This window comes from Dermacentor silvarum, chromosome 7, assembly GCF_013339745.2.
Source record: "Dermacentor silvarum isolate Dsil-2018 chromosome 7, BIME_Dsil_1.4, whole genome shotgun sequence".
Classification (NCBI taxonomy): Eukaryota; Metazoa; Arthropoda; class Arachnida; order Ixodida; family Ixodidae; genus Dermacentor; species Dermacentor silvarum.
The window spans coordinates 90809101-90833888 of record NC_051160.1 but is presented as its reverse complement, the minus strand read 5'-3'; the positions used below and the strand labels follow the sequence as shown (position 1 = coordinate 90833888).

Below are 24788 nucleotides of genomic sequence, written 5' to 3'. Positions count from 1 at the left end.
CGAACGTTGCGTCGATATTTACGAAGAATAAACTGTTCTCGGAAAAGTTTAGCTCATAAATCTTCGAACCTTCCACTGGAAGTCTCCTCAAGGTGAGAGGACGCAAGAAGGTAACTTGCTTCGAACACGTTTATGCAGACGACTTGAAACAAGGGAAATCGGCAAGGTCGCCCAAAGGTTAGCATGATCTATCGACAGTGCGTTGCGTGTCGGTCTTTTACTGTTCGAAGCTTGCTGCTGCTTGTGCGCTTTATCTAGAGGTAAATCGTTAACAAAGCGCGTATGTGTATCCCTCAAAACGCGTGTGCTCGGAACAAGCTTTTTAAAAATGCAAGCTGATCTCCTTCCTTGTTGCCATGCTCGCGCAATTTTACGAATGTTACAATTCACAGGTTAGCAGGCATGCCACTGCCACGGGGCATTCTATAGGACAGCCATTAAAAATCACTTTGCAAGCGCAGCACTTCGGCCAGGGTTTTCGATCAACCGCGCGTACCCCCTCCCCCTTTTTATTATATATTTTTTTGCGTGTTCTTCCTTCTTGATTTTCCTCACCGACACCACATATCTGGCTGGCGCAGAGCACACACGGCCCACATAAGCGAAGATCGATTGCCGGACGGACGCAGGTGACCGCGAGACCCGATTCTCAGCGAACGGGATGACCTGGCTCCTCGCAAACCCTTTCTCCCCCCTCCCCTGGCGGGCGCGCGCTGAAACATGCGCTTGCGCACTTTTTTTTTTTTTTTTTTTGCAACATGGATCGCCCGTAGATCGTATAGGGAACCAACGCGCGGAGAAAACACAGACCGAGAGAAGACGCGGAACTACGCTGGACTCGCAGCTAAAGGCTTGTTTGAAAAGACGGGAGATTAAATACCCGCATGTAATATCACGTGATACATATCAAGGCGTTCACAAACAAGTCTAGAATATCCTCGGGCAGCAAAACCAAAATATCGCATGTGCCATACAGTTACAACAACCCAAGTACGCAAGGTAAAATTGCAAATGAGGCAGGCCTCCATTCAGTATGCACTAAAAATATTTTTTTTTTGCCTTAAAAGACGGTCTTGTTGACTTGTGAATTTTTGTGTAATAATTTGTGAGCATTTGTGCAATAATCACTTATGCTATCGATATTTCAGGCATGCAGTCACATTGTCTCGCCGTGTGTATAAAGTGTGTATAAAGCTATGATTCCTCCGAAATTTATAAAAGTTAAGGCGTGTAAGCTAACGCTACATGGACGTCTGAAGCCACGAGCTTGAAGATTATGCAAATCTGTGTACTACACATTGCTCTAATTCTCAGTGACCTCAGCCCTAGAGGTTCTTCTAGTAATTTTTGTAGGAAGCATGCAGGATCGGTTGCAGGGGCTTCCGGCACGTGCACTTAGTACAGTGTTGAAAAGACGTCAGGGGACGCGTAGTTATGCATGTAGGGCGTGGACGTCACATCAAAAATCAGTCACTTGTATTTTAGGCGTAGCTTTATGGGTCACAAATGGTGGCGGTGGTGGTGGTGTCACGCTGAAAAGTGGGCAGATCCTGGTGGTAGTGCATAAAGGGTCCAAGCTCAATGGCACATACCAGGGACAAAAAGAAAGAGAGAGAGAAAGGAAGGAAGAAAGGAAGAAAGAGAGAGAGAAAGAAAGAAAATCACCAGGAAGGTCAGATACAAGTACAATTTTCGCTTACCCCCATTTTCTCGACAGGGGAAGGACTGCTGACCTTTTCCGTTTTTTTTTTCTTGTTTTTTTTTTTTTGTTCTTTAAGCTTGACCCCTAGAAATTGGAGGTTCAGAATACCGGAACACATAAGAAGGCGGCAATGCTCTGTAGCCAGAATATACTCGCAACGTCCCTGTGTTGGATAACTTATGGTTAAACAAGACAAAAAAGAAAAAAAAAGAAAAAGAAAGAAGGTGAATCAGATTGGTCTTCTTACAAACTATGTCAGTTGCCCATACGTTTTAGCCAGCGCGCAAACAAAGGGTAATTGGTTCCTGTCTCCGCCCACAAAGGTGCAATGCAACTTCCCTCCTTGTATCCGTGCATAAGAATTCTTGTCTTCGTTTGTGGCGTGCTGCGGTCGATGCGCATTTACGTTTAGCCCCACGTGTGCAACTAAGCGATTTGCAGGTTTACGCGTCTAAAATGTGAAAACTGCAATGATCTGAATGATACGCATGCAGGGATCTGCGGGACGCTTGCTCTGGCGGGATTGCAGCGCAACCTGATCTACTCACTAAAAGCAGAACGTTTTTTACGCGTCTGTGAATCGGTATCTATTGCGTGCTCTTGGTCAAAAATCAATTCATGTACGTTTTTAGCGGCTCTTGCCATTTGTCAGGTCATGCCGCATGCTTACTTCCTCGTCACATGACTGAAGCCAAGCAGCATTGTACTTGGCAGTTCTGAAGAGGTATAATAATGTGCAATATTCGGTCATGTTGTATTAGGGACTACGCTTAAGCAATAGCATAGTGGTCACTCTTACCACAAGAGGAGCCTTGGCGAGACCGAAAACACGCAAAAAGGACAGGTACCCCCATTGGGGTACCTGTCCTTTTACAACGTCATGTATACAACGTCACGACCAGTTGGTGCCGGAAATTGGGGGACAGGCACCCCCAATTTCCGGCACCAACTGGTCGTGACGTTATAGATTATGACTTCGTCTGCTCTGGTCTAGTTAGCAGCTTATCGGTAAACATTGAATGCATCGCATTTCACTAGAACAAGACACCCAACGTAGCGATTCCTAGTTCTTCCTGCTTCAAAATGGCACAAATACTACCAAATACATTCAAATCTGTGACGTAACATCGACTTCCTGGCGCTGAAGTGCCTGCACCAAATTAATATATATATATATATATATATATATATATATATAGGGTGTTCAGCGAACACTTTCAAAAGTTATTTCAGGTTGCCTGTGGTAGATAGCCCAATTCTAGTTAATGAGCTGGTCTACTCGAAGAGGCGGACATTACTATCAAAAAAATTGAAATGCATAATCGACTAATTACCAAAAATTCACTAGTTAGGTTTTTAACTAATTACCTGATGGCCAATATTGCAATTTACGAATTGTAGCCGTGGAGTGCGCAAGGCGTATACACTTGGAATTCTCAGGATGACACCAGTTTCGAGATATTAATTCCCGAACTTTGCGGAGAAATGCATTGGCGTTCCAGTTAATTTCGTGCTTCAATGCATAAAGCGACGTTTTGTTAAGAAACTAACTGCAACGCCAATGCATTTCTCCACAAAGTTCGGGAATTAATATCTCGAAACTGGTGTCATCCCGAGAATTCGTTCCAAGTGGATCCACCTTGCGAACTCCACGGCTACAATTTGTAAATTGCAATATGGGCAATCAGGTAATTAGTTAAAAACTTAATTAGTAAAATTTTGTTAATTATTATATTACGCATTTCAATTTCTTGTGCAAGTAATGTCCGCCTCTTCGAGTAGACCAGCTCATGAACTAGAATTGTGCTATCTCCCACAGGCAACCTTTAAGGATTTTTGAGTGTTCACTGAAACACCCTATATATATATATATATATATATATATATATATATAATGTTTGGACTTTATTGTCTCCAATAACTTGTTCCTCCAAATGTTTAAAAATGGGCTATCGGAAGGATACTTCTCCATAATGAACAGTGCAAGAAAGACGCGGATTAAGAAAAGAAATGGCCGCAATGGGCGCTGACTTCAAGTCAAAGCTTATTCAGAAGCACACATATTATATGCCCATCTTATCCCAGCGATCTCACCAAATCAAAGCAATAAGAAAAAAAAAAACGTATTGCCACCTTCGAAACGAGTTACGTATGAGGCCATGTAAGGCCGCGGGACTCCTCTTTTTCGCATGCCTAAGAACACTCGGTGACATCTAGCGCCGCCCCCGCGAAGCCTGCGCATGGCCTCCGTAATGCATGGCGCGGCAGTGCGTGGCGAACGCTCAGAAACGCCGCCACGCGGCACCTGGGCTCATCGGTCGCGCTACTCTCTGGAGATGCTGCGTCACCTATTTTCACTGTCGAGAATTTCGCGCGTGGCCTCCAAGACCATGAGCGTGGGGCGCCGGTGCGTGTGAACGCTGAGGATTGCTCTCTCCTTTTCCGTACACTCAGTGGTACATACTCGGTGCGTTCACGGCGCAGACTTGCTAAAGCGTTGGCGTGGAAGGCAGTGGCGCGTACCCCGTTCATGTGTGGTGCAGCCTGCTAATGCGTCGGGTTGCTGTCCTTGAGGGACCCTTGTGACGTGAGTGCGATTCCGCGCAGCATTGGATAAACTGAAGGAACATTTTGCGTCATTGTAAAGAGGCGCAGTCCCAGTGGCAGAGTTATAGCTACCCAAATTGTTGGCGTCAAAGGCGTTCGTTGGAGAGCGGCACAGTCCAACTGGCACTTACGCACTAACCGAAGGTGGCATCAAACATTGAAGACGAGCACAGACCGAGTGGCACATACCCAGGGACCCAAGCTGGCATCAGAGTTCCTGCGAACAGCGCTGCCAACCAGTCCCTCATCTACAGGGACCCACGACTGTGTGATAGAGGTTCATTGAAGAGCGGCACGTATGTACACACTGGCACATACTTAGTGGCCCAAGTTGGTCCGATGGTTGGTTCGGAACCCTATTACCTCAGCACAGCAGCCCCGATGCGCCAACCATTCGACCACAGACTATCTAATGACCGTGGTCGAATGACGGTTAGGTACATAGACAGACAGACAGAGAGATAGATAGATAGATAGATAGATAGATAGATAGATAGATAGATAGATAGATAGATAACGCCCGGAAAGTGCTGGAAGTATCCAGAGCGGAATCGCATTAAAGTTTCGTAGTTTCAGTTTTCATTGTCCGACTTGTTCTCTTTTACAGCGAAGCTGTTAAGGGCTAGGTTCCCCAGGATTGTATCCGCGTGTAGAAAAAAACTATCATCATCAGCATTATCTCGAGCATCGTCGTCTTCTTCCGCAGCTGGCTCCTTGGCGCCCCTCGGGTAGCGCTCGTGCCGTTGGATGCCGTGCCGAGCACGCGCTCGTGCTCCGCACGACAACAACACCAGGGGCGTAGCCAGAAATTTTTTTCGGGGGGGGTTCATCGGCCCGACCGGGGGGGGGGGGGGGGGGGGGGGGCAAGCGTCTGCTTTTCTCTACGTGACGTGCTCGATAATTAATATCGGTAGTTTAAGCAACCTCTATGTATGTATATCAAAGACATGGGACCCCCCCTCCCCCCTCGCGTGTGTGTGTGCTAGAGCACTGCACGGGCTCGGGCTTACCCGAAAGCCCGGGCCCGTGGGCCGGGCCGGGTAGAACTTTTTTCACGGGCTCGGGCTGGGCTCGGGCACGGCGTGTGCTTTTTGACCCGGGCCCGGGCCGGGCTCGGGCTTTCTGGTGCTGTGCATGTAACGTGCAGTGAGTTATTCTCGGGCGACTCAACTCTGAAAAACATTATTTTTCGGTCTCGGGCCGGGTTCGGGCCGGTTTAGAGTCGGGCTCGGGCCGGGCTCGGGCCTAAGGTAAAGGGGTGGCGGGCCGGGCCGGGCAAGTAACGTAGATTATTTCCGGGCCCGCGCCGGGCCCGTGTCTCGCCATAAAAGTTTTGATCGGGCTCGGGCGGGCCACCCAACGTAATAACGGGCCCGGGCCGAGCCCGGGCTGAAAAAATCGGCCCTTGCAGTGCTCTAGTGTGTGCTAGTGAAGAAATTAAGTAAAAAGTAATGTAAGCTCAGTAAAATACAGTAAGTACGACAGGTACAGTGGGCGTTTGGAGCAACCGTCTCTCATCGCGCCACTGAATGGAGTAGTCTTCGAAAACGCATCATTGAGACGACCCGCCCGATCGGAGAAGACATCATTAATTGTTAATCTCCGTTAACCGTAGATCGTGTCGTCCTCGTCGGGGCGAAGTGCGTTTCACAAGTCAAGGACGGCTATACACGTGAAAATGCACGTGTGACCATGCAGGCTATATACCTACTCCCATAGCAATAGCTTGTTCGCTGCGTCTTTGCGCTAGAAAACTGAAATACGCGCAAAAACGAGTAATGCTTTTTTTTTACGAAGCTTTCGTCGCCTTGCATTTCCTGCGGCAAGTGCATGGGCCGCTGTGTCTTCCGCTGTGTGCGAGCGTGCAGCCGTCATTTGCCTTTACGTCAACAGATTCAGAATTGTACAGAATATTTCACCGCACTGCATAGTTATGGCATGTGTACGCATTTTAAGTAGTGCGTGCGAGTCATTTCTGCTTCACTTAGGCCGGTGCAAACAGGAAGCGGCCTTGTACCTCACAGAATCTCGACTGATTGGTGTACTAGTGATGCAGGAATGAACTCCGGTCTTGTTCAGTGCATAGTGCACATAATCAATTTCTCAGGACGCGTGAAATCCGACGAGAACTGTCAGCGCCTGCAACAAGAGTTTACTTACGCTGTACTGCGCACATGTAAGCCATGCTTGTCGGCTGTCTGTTTCGTGCATTCTGTTGCGAGTCGGTGGAATTTCACTGCTGGCATCAACCCTTTGGTGTGTACATTGCTGGTTTGGGATTCCACAACACAACAGCAACTACCAGCCTTTCGTAATGGCTGGTTTGAGATTCAGCAACACAACAGTAACAATCAGCCTTCTGTAGGGGCGCAATCGCAAACGAGAGACGTTTTGCGCTGCAGACTATGGCTACGTTCACACTTGGGAAGCGGCAAGCGCGGGTGGAGAGGCCAAAGCGGCTGGAAAGGCCAAAGCGGCCGGAAAATCTTTTCCGCGCATGTCCAAGTTCACATTTGTTGTGCTACCACCGCGGCCGCCGCTGCCGCTTTCGTCCACATCCATCGCGTACGTTTGTCGGCGTGGTGGCGCTCATTATCGCATTATTTGGAGCGGTATGTTCATTCACTGACCCACCCGTCATCAAAAGTGATCATCTTGCGCAATTTCGCGTGTCATCTGCGACCTTCGGTAAATTCCTCGTTGGCGTTCTGGATTATAAACAGGGATAAGGTGCCTCAGAAAGGCTGGCCAACGTTTCGATAGGAGGACCTATCTTCGTCAAAGGCGGCCTCGTCATCCTCGGCGAGTTAGTTTTAAAGGGTTAGTGGAGTGACGTCACTCCACTAACCCTTTAAAACTAACTCGCCGAGGATGACGAGGCCGCCTTTGACGAAGATAGGTCCTCCTATCGAAACGTTGGCCAGCCTTTCTGAGGCACCTTATCCCTGTTTATAATCCTTATTCCTCGTGTGCTACTCCATTAGTCAGCCATCTTTTTTTTGACGTTGGCGTTCTGTAATTCTCCTCACACGGGCGCGGTAGCGCTGTGTCACAGGTTGCTGCCTAGGCGTGATTATATTTCTTTAATAGCTTTTATTTACAAGTTGTAATAACATTTCATCATTTCGTATTATTTTCGGCGCCTCCAGGACACGAAAATGGCAACGGGAACACCAAAGCTAAAACCCGGGCTGGCCCTTGTGTTGAGGCTCGCCGAAGCCTGCGCGTCCTACGTGAGACCTATGCTCCCAATCTATCGTCGCGACGAGAAAAGCACCCCGCGACTTCTGCAACATACCGTGCACGTGCGAGGAGAATTATGGAGCGCCAACGAGGAATCTGCCTAACTATTGTCTGTCATGGAAGTGGAAGAAGAAATGGCTTTTATACTTCTACCTACTTGTTTTCTAGAAATGGACAATGAATAAACGGAAGACAAGAAAACCTCGGAAACGGCGGTGGTGGGTTCGCCTGGCTTTGCAAAAGCGCGAGAAGTTGGGTCACGCGACTCCGTTGGCTTCGTTGCCGCGCCTCCGGTCGCGCGAAGTTGAATACTATCGCGAGTATTGCTGACAGTACGTTTTAGTACTTCTCTTGTCGTAGAGCAAGGGGTGGTTCTTGATCGCGTCGATCAGCATTGCAGCCTACACTTTTGGTGCCATGTTCAATGTTACGACCGGAAGTTTACATGCTAGTGTAGCTTCCGGTCGAGCAGAACGACTTTCCGCCACGTTTCCGCTTCGCCATGGCGAAAAAATCGGTCCGAGACCAATTTGGCTCGCCGCCTGTTTTTCTGCCTGTTTTGCCGCCTAGGCGGGCGGATTTTTGCAAGATTTTGCTGCTTCCGCCAGCTTCGAGACCAAGTTCCTACGCGAACGCGGCCTAACCGGCACCTGAAGGGAAGCGGCGGAAATGTATACCGGAAATTTCGACCACCTGGGGACTTTAACGTGCACCTAAATCTAAGTAAACGGGCCTCGAGCATTTTCGCCTTCATCTAAAATGCGGCTGCCGCATTTGTTGCTTCATTTGTTGCGCATTTGTTGTTTCAGAATGCGGCCGCCACATTCGCGTCCAAAACCTCACAGAGTGTCAAGGCCTTGACAAACACCGTGACAGTTTTTTTCCATATGCAGACATGATTCGCTGTAAATTACCAACCCAAACGGAAGCGCCCAGGAATGAAAGTGTGAAAGTAGCACCGGTTTCTTGAAATATGTCAGCGCGAAGCGACGAGAGCAAAGGGTGGGCTAGTGGGGGGGGGGGGGGGGTGCAAAAAATTTCGGGGGGGGTTTCAACCCCCCCAACCCCCCCCTTGGCTACGCCACTGAACAACACAACAACAAAACGAAGCGTAGAACAGCAATTTCGGCTCCATGTGCGGGGGGGGGGGGGGGGGGGGGTTTCCCGCTAGTTGTGTCTTAGCACAGGTGTCAAAACGGATGATGGATGGCCAATTGTTACACCCCTCGCCACCGCCGATGCCGCTTTGGCGAGTGTCGCGATAATCGGTGGCGGCACTTCCCTTCAATCTGTGTGCCCCTTTGTCTTGTGACGTAGAGATCGCGCTAGCGCTGCTATCGGTAGTTGCCGTTTGAACTCGATATGGGACGGACGCTCGTTTAACCACATCTTCCAGGATCCTGACGATGTCGTGTGGTGTGCCGCGGCTGTGAACGCTGTGACTCATACGCTTGTCTATAACGATGGGGTGGACTTGGCGCAGAAAACGCACTATTTGGCCATTGCGCCGAACGAAAACAAGACGCCGGTGTCCTTGCTCTTTGACGAACATGCCGAAGAGGCTCAATATAGTCATTAATGATAATATAGGAATTCACTATAGCAATATTCACTATAGCAGACCCAGCATGGTAACAGCTTCGCTGGCTTCCATCCTCACAGTATTGGAAGGGCTCTGAATTTTTCTTTTTTTGCTTTGATGAGGTCGCTGGGATAAAGAGTTTGTGACTTATGCGTGCTTCTGAATAAACTTTTGTTTGAAGTCAGTCGCTGTCGCGTCCATTTCATTTCATAGAACCCGTCTTTCTTGAGCTATTCATTATGAAACATTGTCAACCCGCCCAACTTGCTGCACTTGTCAATACTTTTTTCAGTTTAAATCGAATCAGTGTTTGGTATCCCTTTAGAAGGGCGGTCTCGTGGGAACGCCGAGTGCTGATGGCTTCAGTGCCGCCGAGGAATATAGGCCACGTGACCGCCTTGTACCAAAGTTGCTATATTCTTTAAAGCTATACCTTTCAAAAATGAAACGCGACCCTACTGCCGGGTCCGCGCGCTTTTGAACGCGACACTTTCCCTTCCTGCCAAACGTCCGGGAATCGGGAGCGGGGCGGCGCGCGTTCTGTTCCATGCACCTGGCCAATCAATAGTGACCCGTCGGCGGCGGAGCACCATACCTTTCCTCCGCATCCTCGCCGGGCGCGCTCTCTCTCTCTTTCTGAGCCTGATATCGCAGTGTGCACTGTCCCTTCCATTCCCCCTGAACCTCGCTTCCATACATACTCGCTGGTGTGAAGGGAATGAGGAACGGGGGCCGGGTTGCGGCCGGAAGGCACGAGCCGGCTCGAGACCCAGTTTTCCCCCTTCTCCCTATTGCCCTCTCTCTCTCTCTCTCTCTCCCTCGCGGCGCCGGTCTCTTCGACTTCTTTCAGCGGGCCTTCTCTCCCTTCTCTCCTTTTCGGCCGGCTTTCTCGCCCCAGTCCCGAATCGGGCCGGCTGTCCCGTCAGTCCGTGTCTGACCGCCGCTGCCTTTCGCCGTGTGCCCGATGGTGGTCTGCGGCCGCGTCCCGTGTCGTCCCTAGTGTGTGCGGTGCGTGCGGCCACTGCGCGCGGCACGTCTGTCCCGTGTGTGCTCGTGTGCTTCTTACTCGGAAAGACTTGGAAAAAACTTGGAAGGCAAGTGTCTCCTTGGTCTTCTCCGCTGTCGAGGTGTTTTCGCGTCTCTTCCGCAGTGTGTCCAGCGCTGCGAAGAAAAAAAAAGTCGCAGTTTCGCCCGATAGGCGAAGCATCGATGGCGATAGCAAATCAGTAGACAGCTACACGAAGCAAGAAGTAAGGATGGTAATTTTATCGGCCGTATAAACTAGTGAAAATTCGCTTACCAACTAAGTTAACGAGCACGGTGTCACGCGCGCACAAGCGAACATGACCACATCTCGCTCGATGGCCGCGGCAACTCGCTGTCAAAACGCTGGAGTGAGGAAGCGCAGTGGCAGCAGCGAGCGAATTGACCTTCGCGCTGCCTCGGGCTGCCTCGCGCTGCCTCGCGCTATACAACGCAAACTTAGCGGAAAAAACACTGCTCGCACGAAGCTATCAGCACTCGGCGCACTCTGGCTCAATCGCAGATCGCTTTCAAGATAAGGTACGCGCGGCCGCGCCTTACGCAGCAACGGCCAGAGTCGCACCCCCCACCTCCCCGCAATTCCTCGCGCACGACGGAAGGCGATGCGCTTCCTGCCCACTTTGCTCGCTTGTGCGCGCGAGATTAAACCGCCATCTTCGGCGCACGCTCGCACGCTTTCACTCGCACATACAGCACATGGCGCGCGGCGACGATGTCGTCGCCTTTGGGCTTTATACGAAACATCACGGTGACGGCATAAATGCGCCTGGAGCGTCCATATAATTGCTATCGCAATGAAAAGTAACCGCGGAGTTGATTGCGTTATTTCTGAATGAAGTGTTGCAGGCGTCTTCACGACGCCTGCGGTGGCGCAAAGGTGTCTCGAGCGTAGGTCGACATTGTGCCTGCCGGAGTACCGATATACCTCGTAATAATTCTTTGTCAAAACCGTATAGTGCCGCTGCTTCCCTGACCACTTCACTCGAGTTTGCTTGTTAATCATGCGTAGCCGGAAAGCGCGCAAGGCTTAAGCGAATTATGGCGTCTGCGACACACCTGTGCCGTGAGCATGGCTGCGTCTATATAATTGCACGTCTTTACAGGCCTTCGGGCAGTCCCTCTATAAAACATTTTTGTCACAATCATCATCATCATCATCATCATCATCCCGACGCGCGTCATTTCCTTCTTGAAATGCTGAGAATGCTGGGTGCCGTATTCACAAAGCTTCTCGTTCGAAAGACCTCTTTTCCAATGGCTTGCCGCCCTCGCTAGTAAGTGTCCAGCCTTAGGATTGGCTGAGATTTGCTATCACGAACAGTTCTAGCGTCAGAGCATTATGCGGATGCAGGTCTGTGTTGTTTGCAGCTAGGTTGCCCACATTCATGCGGTTCGCTCCTCTGACTGTGCGATGTGTTCGGTTGCTGATGTATGCGAGGTCGTGTGTTCCATTCGTAGCCTGGGGTGCCAAATTGAAACGTTGGTAGAAAGCAAGAAAACGCTCGCGTAACAAGGTTTTGGCGAAAGTGTACAGGCACCTCAAAGATAAACACTGAATAAGTTTAGTCTAATAAACTATTCTTTCAAAACTATTACATTTTGTTAACTTGGCGGTATTAGGTCGATTTGAATAGAAAATTAAGGTTCTTTAAGTTACACCTTTTAAATTTCGGCCGTTGTGGCCAAGTAAATGTTCTTGAAACGTGCCTAGTTGAGACTTTGGCTATAAACGTTTATGGAGGCCAGACAACACGCCGTCAATATCTATGACGTCATGGCGGCTGGTGCGGGAACTTCAAGGCAACGTCGCCACCATCTTTCTGTTTAGCGCCGTTTCTGGTTTTCGTTGCTTCCTCTCACGTTAACTCTTTTTTTTTTGGTATTGTAACATTTCAGAAGCTTAATTTACTAATGCAGCTCAAATATATATATTTTTTGTATTTAATGTTCCATAAAGAAACGCAGCTAGTGAAGATTAACTCGGAGGTTTCCACTACGGTGCACTTCGTAGCTTGCGTGTTGCTTCGGGATTTAAAACTACGTGAATCCATCACATAAAGCCTATGAATACGCGTGCCCCATTTTGCATCCAGGTAATTTCAATTTATTTTCGTTAACCAGGTCGCCACGAAACTTTCGGTTCCATGTTTCTACCGCATTTATGACATTGTAAATCAGGTGCGTTATGGACTGTAGTCGATCGTAAGACACGTGTCCTCATCAAGTACAGAAAACATGCCTCGTGTCCGGTACTGGTACTTGTGAAAGTCTTGCTTGTATTGCGGCAAAATGTGTTTATAATACATGTCCGGCTGCATAGTGGAAGTATTGGTGAATCGCGAGTTGTTAATTGGCGCACTAGTTCTGCCTTTCACCACCTTATCTTGTATACGCTAAACTGCGAGGGTTGCGTGCGTAAATTAGAGCACCGCACGGGCTCACCCGAAAGCCCGAGCCCGGCCCGTTGGCCGTGCCGGGCCGGGTAGGACAGTTTTTTTCGCGGGCTCGGGCCGGGCTCAGGCACGGCATGTGCTTTTTGACCCGGGCCCGGGCCGGGCTCAGGTATTTTGACGCGGGCCCGAGCCGGGCTCGGACTTTCTGGTTGTGTGCATGTAACGCGCAGCGAGTTATCCTCGCGCGTCTCGACTCTGAAAAACATGTTGCTCCGTCACAGCTGCAAGCTAGAAGTGCTACTCCTGTGTACTTCCATTTTCTTTTCCGTCGTATTTTGCACTGTTTGAACAGAATGTAAAAGTCCAGAAAGAACGAAGTGGCCTCAAACCAAAGGATGCCCTTGTATTCCTTACCTAAATCAATGTAATTAATGCTTTCAGCGCGGTGCAAGCGCGCTCGCGACTTGCTGATTCTTCAAAGGCGAATTGGTAAAACGATGACTGGTAATATAAGATAATTCGTCACGCGGCTGAAATATGGCACTGCGTCCATCCATGATGGCACGCATGTTCTTATCCGGCCGCCTTGTAGCAGCGCATTACGCTGCACCATGGAGGAACGAGAAGCTTTCTTTCTCCATTTACTGCATCCATGCGCTGCGCTTATACGACCGGTCGTGGTTGCGCTTCGGCTATAGCGTACTAGAATACGGTCGAGTGGGACGAGCGGCTAGGGTGGCGCATGCTTTGCAGTGAGGCGCCCCACGTGGAAAAATACTGTGGCGGCGCTGCGATAGAAGTGGATTGGGCCGCATCAAGGTCGCGCCGTTGGAAACTGCTGGCGATACGGCTGGGCAGGGTCATTCGTACTACTTCGCGCGCTGGTATTTGCGTTCGGACCGCTCAAATGGTGTTTATAATTGCATTTGACATGTATTTATGACTTATGATTAAATTCCTTTCGTGCTCTTTAATTCATTTTTTTAATGCCACTCGGTGATCTTTTTCGGTCTCGGGCCGGTTTCGAGCCGGGCTCGGGCCGGGCCTAAGGTAAAGGGGTGGCGAGCTGGTCCGGGCGGGTAACGCAGATTATTTCCGCGCCCGGGCCAGGACTGGGTCTTTCCATAAAGCTTTTGGTCGGGCTCGGGCGGGCAGGCCAACGTAAAAACGGGCTCGCGCCGGGCCCGGGCGGAAACAAATCGGCCCGTGCAGTGCTCTAGTGCGTATACTGTACTGGCGACATAGCATCGCAGACGAATTCAAAATATACTGCACTTATGCATTTCTACATATAATAAACGAAACATTTCCAGTAAAGTATGTTTTGCAACATATCGAAGGTTTTTCGCCTGAGTTGCCAGAAAATCAATGCATTGGACGCAATAGTGTCGCTCTTCGAAATTATATTTCATTATCATAAAGGTGTGAAGTGCGACCACGGAAGCATTGAAGACAATTTTTGTCCCACCCGAGGCAAAGGATATGGTTTAGGCAGAGTGCTGTAAAGTTAACGCACGGATGCCTTACCGCAGCGTGATGCGACACACATACGTACGGATAAGATCAGGGAGAACCACGTCTATTCGCGGCACCAGATTGACAAGTTATGTAATTTGAGCCGCTTCTCAAGCTAACAAAGAAACTTTAGAACCTAAGGACCGCTCAAAGGCAGCGACGGAATGAAAAAAAAATTATGTGAGCCATTCCACTCTGTGGATGCCAAGCGAAGCTGTTTAGCGCACGACACAGATGTTACGCAGAATTTTGAACAAACGTACGCACACACATTCGCCTATCGCCTTTGTTATTAAATCTGTCCGTCACGTAAGACGGACATGCCCCCTTAAGCAATGGCTCATACCCCCGTAAACGCGGCCTCCCCATTACGACGCCAGAAGAGAAGTAAAGCGCAGCCAGCTGAGGAAGAAGACGACGTCGACGAACGCGGGAGCAGTGGCACGAGCGCGTTGGCGCAGTTGCGCCGAGAGGCGCCAACCCTTTCCCCGCGGTCGCCTTATCAGGCGCACACTACGCCATACATTCACAGATACATTGTATAAGACACAGGCGCCCGTTAAACCGAGCTCCGACGCGAGCGGCGATATGCGCTTGCTTTTGTTGTTGGCGTTTCGCTTTGAAAGCAGTCTGACGACGGTGTTACGAACTGTGCAACGCGGTGGGCCCTCGATTCACTGAAACGCCCCGCCCTTTCTGTCTGCTTTCTTCGTACGCAGGCTGCTGACGATGATATCGCTCAAGTTCCTGTACAGCAGCCCGCTGGGCGCCCTGCTGACTGGCGCCGGGCGCAGCGGCAAGTGCCCCGAGAGCGACGACCAGGTGCTGCCGGCCGACAGGGACCCCGCGGTGGCGGGTGACCCGGCGTGGGCGTCGTACGCCGCCTCCATTCCGCGCGCGCAGAGCTACAAGGGCGTCCTGCTGCAGGGCTACCTGCTGCACCCGCACGTCATCCGCGGACTGGCCGACTTCAAGATACGCAACGACGACGTCTTCATCGTCACCTACCCCAAGTCCGGTGAGCCCGCGACCTTTGGCCCCAGTGGCGTCGGCGTGTGTTTTGTATATTTCATTTATTTATGCAAATTACCCGCAGCGCCTAATTGTTTCAAGGGACTACAACAGATTATAAATCACGAGATACCATGTGAATACGTATATATGTAATGCGGAGGTTGTGGGTTCGGTTTCCACCGGCGGCGACAAGTTACCCTTTAGTCCACTAAATTTTCCGTATTGCAGCGAAGCTGCTAAGGGCTCACTCTTCGATGGTCGCGTCCGCCGATAGAAGAAAAAAAACTCTCATCGGCCGTATGCTGTATGTGCGAGTGAAAGGGCGCGAGGGCGCGGGACGCTCGCTTTCACGGGGAGCGAACGCACGGCGGAGAGCAAACGCGACTTCCCAGTGGAAGGGGAGCGCGGTGGGCGATGGAGGGCATCGATGTATCCTAGACTGTGCGTGCCCGCTCTCCCACTGCGGCGCATGCGCGCAGCCCTGCCGGCCTCTGCCGCCGACTCTCTCTGGGCTCTCGCCCGCCTCTCCCCTAACAGTGTCGACAGCGGCGTTTAGCCGTTCCGTCACGTAGCCAGTGTTTTGACAGCGGTTGTGTGTGGTCACACAAACAACGCGCGCAACGGCGGCGTCCGCGTCCGCACCGAACGCGCGCGCGCGGCGTTGATGACGTGTTTATGAAAAAAGTCGTCGCAGTTTCACCCGAAAGGCGAAGCATCAATTGCGATAGCAAAATTGTAGGGAGCTATACGGAGTAAGGACAGTAGTTTTATCAGCTGTACAAACTTGTACATGCAGCAGCACCGGCAACACACAGAACTGTTGTCGACACCGTCGGCGTTTTGCCCGCGTTCGCACAAAACGCGCGCGGCGTTGGTGACTGTTGCCGGAGCCTCTGGGGGCGGCTCGGAGGTTTTCGACAAGAGCAGAACGGGACACTCGTCCAGCAGCGTCGGAAGTTTTTACCACCTTCTCGCCTCACAACGTTTTATTGCGATAGCAATTATATGGACACTCAAAAGCAGATTTTGCCGTCGGCGTCGCCGTCGCCGTCGCCGTTAGGTTCCGTATGACGTCAATGGACATGAAATCGTCGCCGCGCGCCGCCGAACGCTGTATGTGCGAGTGAAAGAGCGCTAGGGACGCGCGCTTTCACGGGGAGTGAACGCACGGCGGAGAAGAAACGCGCGTTCTGCGCTGTGCTCCCTTAAGGGCTGCAGAAGTAGGCGTCTCTTTCCTCCTCTACAATCACCATATATGTAGAGTAAACGTACTTTCTTCCGACGCGCGAAAGGGTGTGGGGGAGGGGCAGGGAAGGGAGGCGACGTTTAGCTGCGGCACCAAGTGCCTATTTATATCAGAGGCTCCGGCAACAGTCACCAACGCCGCACGCATTTTGAGCGAACGCGGGCAAAACGCCGGCGGCGTCGACAACAGTTCTGCGTGTTGCCGGTGCTGCTGCATGTCCAAGTTTATACAGCTGACAAAGCTGCTATCATTACTCCGTATAGCTCTCTTCAAATTTGCTATCGCAATTGATGCTTCGCCTTTCAGGTGAAACTGCGACAACTTTTTTATATAAATAGGCATTTTGTGCCGCAGCTAAACGTCGCCTCCCTTCCCTCCCCCCCCCCCCCCCCTACGGCCTTTTGCGTGTCTGATGAAGTCGCGTTTGCTCTACATATATGGTGATTGTAAAGGACGCAAGCGACGCTTAATTCTGCAGCCCTTAAGGTAGCACGGCGCAGAACGCGCGTTTTTTCTCCGCCGTGCGTTCACTCCCCGTGAAAGCGCGCGTTCCTCGCGCCCTTTCACTCGCACATGCAGCGTTCATCGCGCGGCGACAATTTCATCGCCTTTGACGTCATACGGAACCTCACGGTGACGGTGACGGCGACGGCAACGGCGACGACGATGGCGACGCCGACGGCAGAAATCTGCTTTGGAGTGTCCATATAATTGCTATCGCAATAAAACGTGCCAACCTCTGCCGTACACCCTATGGCGGTGTACCGTAGCGACCATAAAGCGGGAGACACACGGTACGATTCGGCGTCCGATCCGACGTGCGGCGCCGCATGCTCCGGCATGCGGCATACGATGATGCTCCGGCATGCGGCACACGGGACGGGCATCCGAACGAGCGAGTGGCGCCTAAGCTCCGCCCAGATCTTGTGCCCCAGCTTGTACGCTGAGAAGACTTCATATCCTCGTCGAGAAATACAAAATAAACTTTGCGCAATGCGGCTTCGCTTTACGCGAACACTCTCACTAAAATTACGTCTTCGCGAGTGTCAAAACACTTCGCAGCGGTGTGTTCTCTACTGACGGTTCCGCCGACAGCCAGCAGTAGGGCCGGTAGGCCTAGCTCGGCGGACGCCACGGCCGACGGCTTTTGCGATACAGATCGAGCTCGTCGAAGTGCGCCTATTTTTGCCAGCACGATTAACACTGTACACGTAGGTTACCCGTAATTAAATACACTTGGATTACTCGACGCCGTCGATGCGAAGGGCAAGCGTGCAAGCTAAGCGAGTAGCCTCGCTCTGACAGTCGGTGCGTGCTGTCTACCTGCGGAATGCTGTCGCATCGCGGCTCCCGGCCGATCTCGCAAGTAGCTGAGTGCCAGTATACTAGGCGCTGCTTTGCAGGACAGGCACATGTTCGAGATAATTTTAAAGAACTAGTAACTATTTTTTGTCAGAAACGAATTGTGGCAATGCTGTTGCAGCCGGCATGAAAAAAAAATAATAAAAGAAGCGGCGAGAAACCGGCCCGCCGGCACCGCCTCTCTGGAGGGAACGTCAGAGAACGTCACATGTCAGGCGCGCTGTCATTGGCTGCGGACAAACGACGGTGCGGTTGTCGGGCGCGTTGGACGGCGAAAATCTGTCCAGTTTGTCGCACGCCGGGCATCCGATCCGGCCCTTCGGCACGGCAAAACGCCTCGGTTCCGGCTGCCGTTCCGGCGCGTCGGACGCCGGATCGGACACCGAATCGGACCGTGTGTCTCCCGCTTAAGGCCATGGTCCCTGTGGTCACTAAAAAAAAAAAAACGAAAACCACCGGATAATATATATTTCTCATCCTTTAGAATTTTCAATAACCAATTGCACCATCGCATCTTAATAGTAATAATTGAAAATACATAATTCCCACCATAGTACAGCTTCGCTGGTCTTCCATCTCCACCCCAGTGGAAAGGCTGACAGTTTTTCTTTATCATTTTCTACATTTCAATTTCAACCACAGCTAATTTCCCCGATGACTACCTCGGCTTCAGTGTCTGTTGGTTTTATATATATATATATATATATATATATATATAGAGAGAGAGAGAGAGAGAGAGACTAATAATGATGAAGTAAATCTTCTAAAGGCGCTATTTAATTTAAAGACAAGCAGCATTTACGACATAGTGTAACGCTTACCCTACCACGCATTTTCCAGTGCCCTTGGGCAGTTGGTTCCACTCCGCTACGGTGTGCGGGAAGGAGTCCTGGAAGAACATTTGTGCGGCATCGGATTTCCCTTAATTTCTATGCGTGGTCGCGACGCTCGCGCAAGAAAGTACGGAGTTAGCAAATAGCGCGGTTTAGTAATCCTATAGACTTTGATATTAAAGTTATGTTACATAAAGTCGCTCGCTCCTGAGCTGGCGTACTACGTGACGCCTGCATTTAAAGGGATCGTCCGTCTCCTTGGCCATGATCGACGCCGGTTAACACTCCCAGGGCTAGTCTATAGTACCGCGCGCGTAATGCGGGAGATGTAAATGGGGATCCCACTGGCGACAAGGAACGTCTTTGCCCGCCTCCATTTACCTTTGCGTTATTATTTCTACATTTCTAATGAGCGTAACAGTTAAGTTCCCCTATGCTTTCTCTGGATGCGTTGTCTGCTCCTTCGTATGGCTGTGCCTAAAAAAAAAGAAAAGAAATTCCACCTCTCGAATTGCGTATTTCTCCTCGCAGATCTTGTCATCTAGTAATCGGCTAGCATACGCAATAATAATAATAATAATAATAATAATAATAATAATAATAATAATAATAATAATAATAATAATAATTATTATTATTATTATTATTATTATTATTATTATTATTATTATTATTATTATTATTATTATTATTATTATTATTATTTATTTACCTTGCCCAGGAGAAACAATGAGGTCTAAGTGCTGGTACACAAAGCAGCTACAACCATAAGTTATGGGTTTAAAAAAAAGATGAAACAGACGGGAAAAAAAACTACCAAAATACAATAAAGAACTATATAAACAGCTACATAAGTAGCAACAATACATCAATGACGCGGGATTGAGAGACGGTGTACGTATACGGAAGGAGGGAGAACCTGTGAGAAGACAGGAGAGGAGCCCAGCTTAAAAGAATGTTCATGAAAAAGTACGGAGCCCGGAACAGAAAGAAATGCAACACGCTTTGAAAGATATCAAGATGTAGAAAATGACAGTTAGGCATATTACATTGTGGGGAGAGGCAAGCGTCTGCTGAAAGAGTCAGCAACGTGGAATGGTCTACAGTAATAATAGCGGGCAAATCACCACTACTAAGGTGCCACTCCACCAGTGATCCCGGAGGACATCATAACGACCAGGCGAGGGAGCCACTAACACAGCTATTTCTGAGCTACCGTGGATCTTAACTGCTACGGCGTTGCGCTGCTCAAGCACGAGGTCACGTGAGCAAATTCCGGCCGCGGAGGCCGCATTTCGATGGGGGCGCAATGCAAAAACGACCGTGTACCGTTCTTCGGCTGCACCCAGGCAGTCGAAATTAATCCAGGGTCCCCCACTACGGCGTCCCTCATAAACAGATCGTGGTTTTGGCACGCAAGACACCAGAACTTCGCTTTTTTTAAGCTATGGCTGTAATAAACAGCGCTTAGCAGCAACCAGGAAGGTCAGTTTCACTTGCAAGACCATCTGCGCACGAAGACGTCATTTCCGTGCTTCAGGTACCCGGTTCAGGCAAAACGTAAATGGAAAGAAACGAACAAATGAAAGTCGAGAATGATATTCTGTGCTTGTTCGCAATCTGAACAACTGCTTTGAAGAGCGTTGCGCAAGAGGTGGTTGTGAACTTGTGAATGCTTTTTGCGCTCCGCGGCACGATTGAATTCCAGAGCGACATTCGCTAGCCTGCGTTATGCCGTAAGGCAACAAGCTCGTGGTTGGAAGCTATTATCAGCAAAGCGGGGACGTGGATGCGGATTCGCCAGTCAGCTCAAACCACTACCACTACACCCTACCACTACACACGCTGCGCCTTTTTATTTTTTATTTATTTGCTTTTTTGGTGAGAAATAAGTGTAATGGCAAGTGCCGTGGGAAACGTGTCCAGCTGATCTGTACTTTGTCTGACCCGGTACGCGAAGTGCTCGTTACTGGTCGCGTCGATCAGTCAGGAATGAGAGGGCGCCGTGCGTTTTAAAGACCGGAGACGGTGCTCGGCTTGACCATTGTGCACTCCGCTAATGTTGCCTTTCGTTCAATAGGCCTCGCGCAAAAGGAAGTTAACAGCGGGAATTAGGTGAGCCCGTGTTGTGGATTTCTTTTCTGATTTTGTGGATTTCTTTTCAGTGTGGGTGTGAGACAAGTATTACGGGATTCCGGGTGATATGTGACGTCGTGGAGGTCACGGTTGCTTCCCACCTTGTGGTATTAGGAACCATGCCATTAGGACATAAATAACGCGGAGAGCGCGCGTGCTCAGTCTTCAAGCGAGCGTTTCATGTTGCCGCTCATTTTAGTATTTCTCTTTGGCGTGCCTCAAAATACTCAGCAGATCACGTGACCTCCGACGCTGGGCGTGCGGCAAAATGGCGTGCACCAGGGCACTGGCACGCTCGGCTCGCCCTCGCGCCCTCAGCAGATCACGTGGCCTCCAACCCGTGGCGCACGGTCTGAGCATGCGCCGTCGCGCCCGCAACAGCACGGCGGTGGCGCGAACTTTTAGTGTCCGTAAAATTGCTATCGCAATAGAAACGCACATCCACGACAGCATGCTCTACAGGGTGACATTTTGCTTGTCCTGTTGCTCGATAGCCTAACAGAGAAGCACCCTTACCGTCGACCATCTTGAGCTGCATTTGGCAACATAATTGCTTTTCGGGTAGATTAGCCATGCTTTCTGAGAACAAACGATTGTTAGGACATGTTTCGTTGTGCCGCGAGAACCTCTTTACCTATAATTGCAGGGGGCGTCTGCTGGCTTTGCGACAAGTCTAGTGTTTTCCCTTTCCTAAAGTGCGCGTCACGGAGGCGACGCATCAATCGTGAGCATCTAGATAAACGAGTTGCGTTCTATAAAAGGGCGCTGACGTTGAAAGCATTGCCCTTTTACACGCGGCACTTCGTTTATTGCTACTTTTTGTGCTCTTCGAACACGTTGGTTCTCCCGGGCTGTCGCATTAGCTTAGCAGCAGAAGGTCTCGTTTTACGATTCTACTTACTTCCACCAGAACGGGCTCTGATAGCATATCGAGTATATCGTGTAATCCGCGGAACGGTAGAACAATTTCTCCCCGCATTCTACCGCTGATGGTCGTGATGGCGACGTGCATGTAATATAAGGACAGTCCCGGTCACTTCCTCCGAGGGCTGCCGGGACAAGCAGGGAGAGGGGGGGGGGGGGGGGGGTACGATTTAGCGTAATAGAAATTCTCCTGGCAGCAGTTCATTGCGCTCCTATCGATGAACGTGTACGGGAGGACGTGCGTAAAACTGAAACTGAGGCCGTCGGGGCCGCAGCGGAGCAAAGACAGGAGAAGCGTGCGGAAGCACCCAGCCAGTGCTCGTACGAGATCGAGTACACGATTCACGTAACGCTTGTATATATCTTTTTTAACGTTTCTTTCCTGAGCGATAGCGTGGGTGTTCTGGACTGTCGAAACCCGGGGTTTCGACCCACCCCAGTTTCCCTCTTCTCCCGACGCCCTCGTTCCACTTCTTTCGTTGTTTTGCCCTTTCCTGCCCGTCTGCGCTTTCCGTCGGATTAAATGCGTGCAGAGCCGAGTAGCGACGATTCTTCGCTGTGTTCGTTCATAACGGAGGTGACGCGTGTAGTTTAAGCGTAGCAGCTTCGTCGCCGCGATCTCGATGTCGCATATTGCTATTCTGTCAGATAACATGAGCGAGAATCTGGCTATAGCGTTAAAGTAACGAGGGTGGGCATAAGTTACGAGAACACATAGGGCTAACGCTTGCTGCTTTTATCGTGTGATTGAGATTTTTTTCATATGGATCAGCCGAATATGGTTCTGCATTAATTCTGTGTGTAAGTGTCGGCTGGTGCATAAATGGGAGAACATCATGCCATACCCTGGAGCATGAGGCTGGCCTTGTGCAGTGTGCTTCGCTTTCAAAAGGAAACACGCTAATATGTGGCTGTTTGTTGGCGTTCCAGCTGCTAGTGCCAGCTCAAGCTATGTCAATTCACTGCACTGATGTGCAGAAAGGCAATTGTACTACGAACCATTAGCCACTTGCTGGGAAGCCGAGCAGTTGTACACTTGCGAGAGCGGTGTATTCGCACGTCCTTGAGACTCGTGTGCTCTCTTTAATGATACAGCTTTGGTTTTACTTTTGTCGCATCAAAATGCGGCTCAATACTAGGTCGACGAAATGGAATTGCGTTTTTGACTGTTGTGATCGTAGCGGAGCTATCTACGTTAATTTGGCCGTTTGCCTAGCGCTGTTTTCGTGGCGTAAACCTGCGCTCAGCTAAGACGATATCGGCCCAAGCCTGGTTAATTCCTCATATTTTACAAAGTCAAAGGGTAAATGAGATTCGGCGCCCGGAAAGAGGTGGAGGGGGAGTCAGGGAAAGGGCGGATAGCGACAAACAGCCGATGGCCGCAGTGTTTTGGATGACCTCCGCCGCTGTTATTCCCGAGGCACTTGAAGTGAACTAATCGTAGTTCCTCTCATACAGGTATGTTCAACGCATCGAACGTTTGTCGCCGCAGCGCTCAAGCTTCCATCGTGTATGCCTGTGAGCACGCGTTCGTTTTCGTGTCTGGCACGGAAAGAAACGTCGCCGCTGCAGACAGCGTGTAGCGCGTACGAAGGGCGCGCGCGTTAGCCAGCGCTTCGCGTTCTTTCCCAGCATCGCCGTCACTGCACATAATTTTCCCAGCAGCATAGTGTGTCGACTGCACCCGTACACTCGACCCCTCGCACCTTTCCTGGAAACGACGGCTGCATTCCCGCGCTCTGGTTTTTTACTTTTTCTCTCTTTCTTTCACTCCTTCTTTCCGCAGCGTGCTGTTCTTCTTCGGGAAAGGGGAGTTGCTTTGCCACTCGCCCTTCTCTCCCTCTTTCTTTCTTTATTTCTTTCTTTCTCTCTAACTCTCAGAGAATGTATTGCTACGGCGACACGCTATATACACGTGCCTCTGAGTGACAGCAGTTCGCTCAGCGAAAAACCTCGGCCGCGACATTGACGCGCCTATAGTTGGCGATTCTTTCGTTCGCACGTAGCCGCATGGAAGGGGCAGGTACTTTTATTCGCGCTGTGGTGGCAGTGTATTCGTGACCTCAGAAAAGTACCGGCGATGTATGTTTGACAGTCAATATCGCCAAGCAAAAAGCAGTGTTTGGTCCCTTAATACATGCGCGTATACCTTGCACTGACATCGTCGTAGCCGCCACGCTGTTGGACCGGCTGGGTGACAAGCTCCGGCCCGTGACGTCACGTGACAGCTAATAATACTAAGGGCATGCGCTCTTGGTGTGTTCAGATATAACAAACGTGCCCCACGAGTCGAGCTCGTGTATGTATACTTTCGTGTCATCATCATCATCATAACCATTGGCCTACATTCACTGCAATACGAAGGCCTCTCCCGGCGATCTCAAATTGCCCTGTATTGCGCTAGCTGATTCCAAGCTGCGCCTACAAATTTCCTAATTTCATCGCGTCACCTAATTTTCTGCGGTCCTCGACTGCGCTTCCTTTACCTTGGCACCCATTCTGCAACTCTGATGGTCCACCGGTTATCCGTCCTACGCATTACATGGCCGGCCCAGCTTCATTTTTTTTCTCCTTAATGTCAGCTAGAATATCGGCTATCCCCGTTTGCGCTCTGATCCACACCGCCCTGTATTTTAACGTTGCTATTGACATTTTTCGTTCCATCGCTGTTTGCGCGCTCCCTGTTCGCTAGCTTCTATGATAGTCTCCAAGTGTGTGCCCCATATGTTAGCACCGGTGGAATGCAATGATTGTGCACTTTTGTTTTTAATGACAGAGGTAAGCTCCCAGTCAGGATTTGGTAATGCCTACGGGATACACTTCAACCAATTTTATTCTTCTGTAAATAAAAATGTCCTTCTAGTCTTAAGGGAAATGTCCTTCTCTTCACTCTCGCTGTGAGTAATTGACCTAGATAGATGTACTCCTCCACAGACGCTAAAGGTTGACTGGCGACAATGAATTCTGGCTTTTTGGCAGGCTATTGAGCATTAGCTTCGTCTTCTGCATATTAATCATGTCGGATTTTGCAGTAAACCTCACTTGTCGAACATTCTAATTCAACAGCAAAACAGGCCGCAGCTGTAGAGTTTTATATATTTATAGGCTATTGTAACTTGTGTTGTTGCAGAAGGCTTGACCATAAGTCTTCGGCAAGCTCTGTTTCTTAAAAGAAAAAAAAATTCAC

At 50.1% G+C, this 24788-nt stretch overlaps 1 protein-coding gene across 3 annotated transcripts in view; it reads left to right on the top strand.

Annotated features, from left to right (window-relative positions):
• Positions 1–24788, top strand: part of LOC119458268 (sulfotransferase 1B1-like) — a 252875-nt gene that overhangs the window by 181357 nt on the left and 46730 nt on the right. For all 3 annotated transcript variants that reach the window (XM_037720101.2, XM_037720100.2, XM_037720099.2), the window contains exon 2: positions 14806–15104. In XM_037720101.2, the coding sequence (XP_037576029.1) occupies positions 14816–15104 (289 nt within the window). In that variant the 5' untranslated portion in view covers positions 14806–14815. The remainder of the gene's footprint in view (positions 1–14805; positions 15105–24788) is intronic.